Source organism: Nicotiana tomentosiformis, chromosome 6 (assembly GCF_000390325.3).
Source record: "Nicotiana tomentosiformis chromosome 6, ASM39032v3, whole genome shotgun sequence".
In the NCBI taxonomy this organism is placed as follows: Eukaryota; Viridiplantae; Streptophyta; class Magnoliopsida; order Solanales; family Solanaceae; genus Nicotiana; species Nicotiana tomentosiformis.
In genome coordinates, this window is record NC_090817.1 from 109732336 (window position 1) to 109742491 (window position 10156).

Here is a 10156-nt window from a genome sequence, read left to right on the forward strand (position 1 = left end):
AATGATCAATGATTTCTACTCCTAGGGAACCGCAACAACAACATCTAGAGGATATAGAATAACCCAACTTAGAAACTCTCGCTTCAGTTGGTATCTTGTCCCTCAAAGCCCTCCATACAATGAAGTTCATCTTGAAGGGAATACCTTTCTGACAATTCATAGCATTAACTCAAGCCTTTTGTTGCTTTCTTCTAAACAAATGCCAGACTAAGGCCACTGAAAATGTCCCACTGTCATCCGCACTCCATATTGCTTTATCGGGAGTAGATGATTTCAGTTGGATCCGGAGGCTATTGACTTTAAGCATAATATGTTGAGGAAGAAGTTGATCATAACCTTCCCAGTTAATTTGATTGTTCAATAACATATCCAAGAGCTTCAAATTATTAGGTTTATGACCCGGAGGAAGGTAGTCATAAAGAGGACCAAGCTCACTGAAAGTAAAAATTCATTGACGAATGTGGCAGCAAAAGCCAGTTAAACGTTTTCCCGCCTATGTTAGCATTGTGGGAACTTATTAGAAGGTGAGTACTTTTTACTCAAGTTTTATTTATTTTGACCCTACGACAAATAGTTTATTTTTTGTAATATAATATAAGAAATATATTTTTTTATTATTGAAATATTTTTTATTTTAAATTTTATTCTACTGTTCTCAATAATATTATCTGAATTTTAATGAATAAAATTATTATTAAATTAGACGGACTTATATATGCATCAAATATTCTTTTTTGTTATGTATTTTTCTTTATTATATTATCCAATATTTAGTATTATTGCATTGTTAATAGAAATTTTTATTAGCATATTACTTTATTTAATACTTTTGTTTGTCACTTTCTTTTTGTAATATAATAGAAGATATATATTTTATTACTCTTGAAAAAAAAATTAGTTTAAATTTTATTCTATTGTTCTCAATAAAATTTTCTACTTTTAATGAATAAAGTCCCTATTAAATTAAAGGGATAGCGAGCTTGAAACACACACTTAAATATGCTCGCTAGTCGAATATAGTATAATATAATATCGTATCCATGGGTACTAGAGTTAAACAATATTATCATAGTTTGTAGCTAGATTGCTATCCAAGATGATCAACAATTGAGGTTTATATGATTAAAACTTAAATTAGCTAAGATTCTAAACTATTGACTAGTGACAAACAACGCAAGTAGTAAGCAAAGGAAGATATCAATGGGAAGAAGATATGGTTGATAGGATAGGTGCAAGATGCATGTTTGGAATTTAACTCTAGATAATTCACTTCTAATGTTCAAGTGAGTCTCTCGAATTCACTTGGTTATTAGTTTAATTATTTAGTAGAAACTCCTCTCTCGATTAAGCTTCAACCTCACAATATGAATCAATTTTAAGTGCATGAAGATATGCAAGAATTCGTAGTGGATTGATCTTTAGGAGAACCTCTTTCGATTATCCTCCTAACATAGTTTAGTCAACAATTCAACTTGCCTCTTTCGATTACTAAGAAGAATTAATGACTTCAACCAAATAAATATAAAGCAATAATATCACAAGTTATGCCTTTCTCGATTACATTAACAAGTGAATAAAGATGAAACAGTTAAAACATTCAAAACGATTCAATACATAAAACTAGAGTTAATTTTCTGCAAACAAATATCAATACACCAAATCCATCAAACCCTAAAGAGAACTACTCCATAGATATGGAGTTACTCATCACAATTAAGTGTAAAGTAAAGAAAAATATAAAACAATCCAACCCCTTGTCTTGAGTTGGGATTGAATGATGGATTCTTTGTGCTCTTCCTTCTCCAACTTCTCCTTAGCCTCCTTAGGTCTAAATTATGTCAAAAGTCCTAAAAATACCATTTTTTAATGTATATATACCAAGTAGGGTAGGGCCCACACATATGCACCTTCTCCTACGCGCAAAAGGACACTTTTCCCGGACAGGATGTGCGTGGCCGCGCACATTTCACATTGTTCTGCCCCATATGCGCGGTCAGTGCGCGGCCATACACTTGACGCGCACTTTTAAACCTGTTTTGTTGGGAATTTGCAAAAACGTTACACATGAAAATTGTAACCCTTTGAATTAGAGTTCCAATAATATATTGTTCAGACCAAACGGATATCCGAGCCAAAATTTAAGTGCAGTTTACTGGACACTGCGCAGTATGCCTGCTCGATTCTTCGTTCGTTCTTAACTATCATCCATTGATCCCAGAATACGATCCCGGCTTAATTTCTTGGGCTTTTACTCAGACTTCAAAGCTCCAAATTACTTGAATCCATTCCATAACATCTACATAGCTTGGAATCACTCTTACAAGGCATAAAACACAGAATTAGTGCAAAATACTAGCGATTAAAGCTCAAACTCAACTAAAGTGCAGTAAATTGGAATGTAATAATCGATTAAAATATGAGATTATAGTCTACCATCAACACCCCATACTTAAATCATTGCTCGTCCTCGAGTAACCAAACCATACTTTATATAGACACAACCTTACTAAGTAACTCTTCTAACTCATTACACCAAAAATATTTAAAATAGACTAAGCACAATAGTGTAATATCTTCACCTCAAGATTTGACTCACAAGTATCATGAATTATTCACAACCCGCTCACTTACTCTAACATAGAGGTCAACGACATTACCTTCTCTTTATGAATCAAGTGCCCTCACACAACAAAAGAGAGTAGTTCCTCAAACAATAAAATTCAAGAACAATTAGGAACTCAAGATAGAAAGAATTCACTCATTCTCAGAAACAACATTCATGTGCCACAAAAGATGCACCATAGGCTTGCCCATAGTATACTACTCTACTAATTGAGCTCATTCAGTCAAGGATCAAATAGGACTTTTAACTGGTTGTAATGTAGGCTGCAGGACGAGTAGGATACATTTAGATAAAAGAGTGACTACACCTCCCTAAGCACTTTAATACATACATTTTATTGTTCAAACCCCACATTTATGTCAAACCATACTCCACCTTGACATCAACATGCATTAACTCCCCAAATTATTTAAGCACCATTACATCAAGAGTTACCACTTATCAATGAATCACGTTCACAACAATACAATTATTTTTTATTTTTTTTCAATTCAAGTGGCTCTTATTTTTTTCAATTCATTGCACCTTTCTCCTTATTTCAATAGTTCCACTCAAAAGCCAAACCAACCACCCAACACTTCAACTTTTCCAAAGTTCATAATAATTTCAAGTGCTCACAAGAGGTAACTGGTTCAAATAGATGATCAATTCAAACAACTAGGTAAGACTTGTAATGCGGTTGCCAAAGAAATAGGATTACAGACTCAATAAGATTAACTACGATTACATAACCATTTGGTGGTTAAACACATATATCTGGCTCAACAAAGAAACGCCTATATCACTTCCAAGACTAAATAAAATTACTATTTCGCTTCGCAAATACACGGGGAAAGTTCTAGACAACAAATATAATGCACAGAATCATACAAACCTCACACACACATGGCACATAACTCACTTAGGGTTTAACTCATCAAGACACTCTAATCAAAGCAGTTAAGTAAAGTTAAGATCATACAGTTTAAGGTACTTATACAAGAGTCAAAAATTGAGCCTAAGCGTCACAACTAAAGCACTCACTATTCTCAAGGCATGATCAAGTCAAGAGATATTGCTTCCATTTCAAATCATAGTACAATGTTTTTCTACTTCTAAAAATAAAAATCTAACTACACCCGATTCAAACAAAATCCTTGGAAAAGAACTGCGGCATAAAGAAAAACCAAGGGCTAATTAATACACTAACTACAAAAGAAAATCTTTTTGCATTTTTCTTTCGACTTAATTCCCTCAAGAAACCCGTCGAATGATATCCATTGTCGGGAAAAATCAAAAAATTTAAATTTTTTATGTATTTTTTTTACTTTTTCTCACTCTAACTACTTAAAAGCTCAAAACTAAAACTAGCATTATACATGCAACATATAAATATCCCCCATCCCACACTTTAAGTTGTCGCATGTCCCCATGACACAGAATTAAAAAGCATAAGGTAAAGGAAACTTCCCTGAACTTTCTTCTTTTCCGAGAACTTATGAACTCCACCTCTAATTCTGAGTTCATTCCTCGTTTTCGCTCCTTGGGATTCTTTATGGAGCTCATTAAACCTAATTCTTCTAAGGATACCTGCAAGACCCGTTTTTTTCTTTCTTTCTTGTCCTCATCTTGAGCGGTGAATTGCTCGTTCATAATGATCCTTAACTTGTTTCTACATTCTTTCACAAGATCAATCCATACATATTCCTGTAAATCCTAAAAAATCAAATCCACGTGATCAATGTTAGAATAAAAAAATAAAGAAGAAAGGTCAAATGAATATTTCTTTAGTATGTCCAAGACCATTTGTTTCTCATTCTCTTCTACCAAATATTGCAAATGTGGAACGGTGGATGAGGGTTTGAGCTCTTCTTCCGTTGCTTCACACTCAATCACACACTTATTTTCAATCATCTCAGTTGAATTATAATCCTCTTGAACAGTGAAAAGCTCTCTCTGTGGACGCTCATCCTCTTGAGTAGGCTCGTTCTCGCAAGGTATCTCCTCTATATATTCACCATCACAATGCAATGAGCTTTATAAAAGTGTACTTATTATTTGACTCACTTGCGTTATTAGGTTGTTAATGGCTTCATCAACTTATGTAAATCTCTCTACCGGCTTATTTATGAACTTATACACTAGCTCTTCCAAACTACCATTCTCCCCTTGAGGTGGTTTTCTCACTTCGCTTCTATTCCAGTTATAATAAGGTATTCATCCCAACCAGAGTCAAGATTGTGCCCATATAAATCTTCATACCTGTACGTACTAGAAACAGAGTGAGACTGTTCAAAATACGAACCATATGAGGAATACATACCTGCTTGACAGTTAACCCATAGATGATTTTCACTGCATTTAAAACACATAGCAGACCGCTGATAATATTCAGCTGCTAACTCTTCAACCATTTTCTTAGGCTGGTTGTACTCCATCTTCACAGTATTTAGAGTTCAATATCTACAGTATCTTCTCCAACTTGTTAGGAACTACAAAACAAATCTTGAAAAAAAGTTAACTAATAAAATAGAAAAGGAAAAAGAAAAGAAAAAAACTAAAACCTAATTCCTGAATTAGCACCAAAAACTATTTCAAACACCATTGATCGCCAATCCCCGGCAACGACGCCAGAATTTGACGAGCTTGAAACACACACTTAAATATGCTCGCTAGTCGAATATAGTATAATATAATATCGTATCCACATGGATTGGAGTTAAACAATATTATCATAGTTTGTAGCTAGATTGCTATCCAAGATGATCTACAATTGATGTTTATATGATTAAAACTTAAATTAACTAAGATTCTAAACTATTTACTAGTGACAAACAACGCAAGTAGTAAGAAAAGGAAGATATCAATGGGGAGAAGATAGAGTTGATAGGATAGATGCAAGATGCATGTTTGGAATTTAACTCTAGATAATTCACTTCTAATGTTCAAGTGAGTCTCTCGAATTCACTTGGTTATTAGTTCAATTATTTAGTAGAAACTCCTCTCTCGATTAAGTTTCAACCTTACAATATGAACCAATTTTAAGTGTGTGAAGATATGCAAGAATTCGTAGTGGATTGATCTTTAGGAGAACTTCTTTCGATTATCCTCCTAACATAGTTTAGTTAACAATTCAACTAGCCTCTTTTGATTACTAAGAAGAATTAATGACTTTAACCAACTAAATATAAAGAAACAATATTACAAGTTATGCCTCTCTCGATTACATTAACAAGTGAATAAAGATGAAATAACTAAAACATTCAAAACGATTCAATACATAAAACTAGAGTTAATTATCCGCAAATAATTATCAATACACCAAATCCATCAAATCCTAAAGAGAACTACTCCATAGATATGGAGTAATTCATCACAATTAAGTGTAAAGTAAAGAAAAACATAAAACAATCCAATCCCTTGTCTTGAGTTGGGATTGAATGATGGATTCCTTGTGCTCTTCCTTCTCCAACTTCTCATTAGCCTCCTTAGGTCTAAATTATGTCAGAAGTCCCAAAAATATCATATTTTCATGTATATATACCAAGTAGGGTCGGCCCCACATATATACACCTTCTCCTATGGGCAAAAGGACACTTTTTCCGGACAGGACGTGCATGGCCACGCACCTGAAAGTGTGCCCGCACACTTTCCACACTGTTGTGCCCCATATGCCCGGTCAGTGCGCGGCCGCACACTTTTGAAACCTATTCTGTTGGGAATTTGAAAAAACGTAAAACATTAAAGTTGTATCCCTTTTAATTAGATTTTCAACAATATATTGTGCAGACCAAATGGATATCTGAGCCAAAAGTTATGTGTAGTTTACTGGAAACTGCACAATATGCCTGCTCGATTCTTTGTTCGATCTTAACTATCATCCGTTGATCCCCAAACACGATCCCGACATAATTTCTTGGGCTTTTACTCAAACTTCAAAGCTCCAAATCACTTGAATTCATTTCATAACATCTACATAGCTAGGAATCACTCCTACAAGGCATAAATCACACAATTAGTGCAAAACACTAGCGATTAAAGCACAAACTCAACTAAAATGTAGTAAATTGGAATGTAATAATCGACTAAAACATGAGATTATAGCCTACCATCAAGGGACTTATATAGTTATCGAATAACTTTGTTGTTCTGTATTGTTTTATTATATTATCTAATGTTTAATATAATTACATTGTTAATAAAAACATTTATGAGCATATTACTTTGCATAATAGTTTTGTCTCCTGATTTCTTTTTGTAATATAATAGAAAATATATATTTTACTACTATTCAAATATTTATTATTTTATATTATATTCTCTTGTTCACAATAATTTTAATGAATAAATACACTTTTTATTTTAAAAAGAAAAACGAAAATGATTTTTAAAAAAAGAAACAAAGAAATTTTCTAACATAAACCAACCTTCACCCATGTTTGAGTAGTTAATTTTAGGTAGTTAATTTCTTTGTGTCTTTATTTTTTTAAATCATTGTTTTTACTTTTTTTTAAAAACAATTTTTGAATCTCTAAATTTATTGGAGTTTTGTCCTAAAATTTGACACTTGTTAATTATTTTTTGCTACACTTGACATCATCAATTAATTTGCTTCTCCTATTCTATATAGATAGATTATATTATCCAATATTTAGTATAATTGCATTGTTAATAAAAAAATTATTAGCATATTATTTTGTTTAATATTTTTGTTTGTTGCTTTTTTTTTTTGTAATATAATAAAAGATATATATTTATCACTCTTGAAATATATTTTTATTTTATATTTTATTCTTCTATTCTCAATAATATTGTCTGAATTTTAATGAATAAACATATTTTTTATTTAAAAAAAAACGAAAACAGTTTTAAAAAATTACTAACTTAAACCAATCCTCATCCATGTTTTTATAAATAAGTTTTTGAATCTTCAAATTTGTTGGAGCTTTGTCCTAAAATTTGACACTTGTTTTTTGATGTTACACGCAGAATTATTACAATGATTTGCTTCTCTTATTCTATACAGATAGAATAGATATTGTCTAAATTTTAATGAATAAAATCTCTATTAAATTAAAGGGACTTATATAGCCATCGAATAACTTTTTGTTTTGTATTTGTATTTATTATATTATCTAATATTTAGTATAATTACATTTTTAATAGAAATTATTTTCATATTACTTGTTTAATATTTTTGTCTGTTACTTTCTTTTTGTAATATAATAGAAGATATATATATTTTATTACTCTTGAAAATAATTTTTTATATTAAATTTTATTATATTATTCTCAATAATATTGTCTATATTTTAATGAATCAATAAACTTTTTATTTAAAAAAGGAAAAAAGAAAATGATTTAAAAAAATACAACAAAGAAATTAACAAACCTAAACCAACCTCACCCATGTCTAAATAGTTAATTTCTTTTTTAATGTCCAATAAATAATTATTAACTAAATAACTAATTATTCTATGTGGCTTTTTTCTAAGCTACCGCTTGAATTAATGTGATACTTTTTTCTTTGACTTTTAATAATATATAGATAATGTTAGACACGATATGTTGGTACAAATTAAAGGATAACATTTTTTCCGAGGTTTCATTCATACATCTCTTAACAAATACAGAGGCTTTTAAGATCATGTCATTAGTACAAATATTGTTGGCAATTGGTTAAAATTATTCCAAGTTTAGCTGACCTACATCGTCATTGGCAATCTTGGGTAACAAACACCAATCTACAACTAAATAGCATTTTTTATGTCAATATTCTTTCTAAACGTAGTTTTGGTTAGGACAAACTTATAGCATACAAAAATCCTAGATGTTAAACATCTTAATTAATGCGTATTGAATTAAAATAACAAGTGATCTTCCACGATACTTCAACTCTCCAGCACACCCTTCAAGTTCTCATGAGGAATTGAACCCCTTTAATCAAAAAGTTAAACCGCATATAATTAGGGTAATATTTTTATACATATATAAAATTTTGAATCACCTTAATATATATATATATATATATATATATATATATATATATATATATATATATATAATCCACAGTATAGTATTTTTGAATTCCGAGATGGACTACATTACTTGGAGTGTTATAAATAGAATTTTATTTAACGTGAATGTCTATATTTTAGAGAGATTCTAGGGTTTGTTACTTTGTGGCTAAGTCACTTTTTCCTATAAATAGAGGGGTTCTATTCCATTGTAATTCATCCTAAATCAATAATAATTCTCTCTTCCTACTTTTGTATGCAATACTCTTCTTCTTCTTTTATTGTTTTATAACAGGTTATCAACACGAGACTCTACTATCTCAAGAAACTCTTTGAGAAGACTAAAGTATATTTTTTCTTCTCTTTTAACTATGACTGATATTATGAAATAAAAGTTTGTTGCCCTTGAAATTTCGGGTAAGAACTATATGACATAGGTGTTGGATGCTGAAATCCATTAAGATGCAATGGGTCTTGGAGACGCCATTAAAGATAAAAATAAAGCATCTACCCAAGACTGTGCTAAGGCCTTGATTTTATGGCGCCATCACCTTGATGAAGGGTTGAAATTAGAATATCTCATAGTCAAAGATCCACTTGTTTTGTGGAATGGCTTAAAGAAAAGGTATGACAACTTAAAATTGGTCACACTTCCGCAAGCACGATATGATTGAGCTCATCTGATGCTCCAAGACTTTAAGTCTATTTCTGAATACAATTATGTGATATTCAGAATTACTTCTAAATTAAAACTCTGTGGAGATAGTATCACAGACTATGATATGCTTGAAAAAACGTTCACAACATTTCTTGCCTCCAATATGGTCCTGCAACATCAGTACCGAGAGAAAGGTTTCAAGAAGTACTCTGAGTTGATTTCTCTTCTCCTTGTGGCTGAACGAAACAATGACTTACTCATGAGAAATCACAATAATCAACCTACTCGTTCAACACCATTGCATGAAGTGGATGAGGTGTATTCCCATTATACTAAGCGTGGAAAAGGTCGTAGCCCTGTTCGTGGTGGTGGTCGTGGCTATGGCCGTGGCCAAGTGTGATGACCCAAAATATCATCTTTAAATTTAATAAGTAATTTTGTATTCTAAGACATCGAAAAGCACCATTTATCATTCTTCGACTTGCGTGCGCAGTCCGTACAATTTTTCGAAAAGTTTTTATGTGAAAAATGAATTAAAATGTGAAATGGAGCTTTAAAACTCAACTGAGTTGACTTTAGTCAATATTTTGAGCAAACGGACTCGGATCAATGTTTGGACAATTTTGGTAGGTCTATATCGTGATTTGGGACTTGGGCGTATTCCCGGAATCGAATTCTGAGGTCCCTAACTCGAGATATAGAATTTTGATGAAAAATTAAAAGCTTGAAAGCTTAATGATTTTTAAGAATTTACTGATGTTAGATTTATTGACATCGGGTCCGTATTTTGGTTCCGGAGTCCGGTATAGGTCCACTATAATATTTATGACTTGTCTACCAATTTGATGAGAAACAGAGTTGATTTGACGTGATTCAGAC

At 31.7% G+C, this 10156-nt stretch overlaps 1 protein-coding gene across 1 annotated transcript; it reads left to right on the plus strand.

The window, feature by feature from the left end:
* The first annotated feature begins 9086 nt into the window (after window positions 1-9086).
* LOC138894571 (uncharacterized) lies at window positions 9087-9677 on the plus strand. The gene is made up of 2 exons (XM_070179275.1): window positions 9087-9244; window positions 9353-9677. Exons 1-2 carry the CDS (start codon window positions 9087-9089, stop codon window positions 9675-9677), a joined length of 483 nt encoding a protein of 160 aa, XP_070035376.1.
* Window positions 9678-10156: the final 479 nt, after the last annotated feature.

What these genes read in the sequence shown, in the direction of transcription:
- LOC138894571 (XM_070179275.1), top strand. Translation starts at nt 9,087, where the DNA reads ATGGGTCTTGGAGACGCCATTAAAGATAAAAATAAAGCATCTACCCAA. An exon ending in TGGAATGGCTTAAAGAAAAG is followed by an intron (nt 9,245 to 9,352) that starts GTATGACAACTT and finishes TGTGATATTCAG; the next exon opens with AATTACTTCTAAATTAAAAC.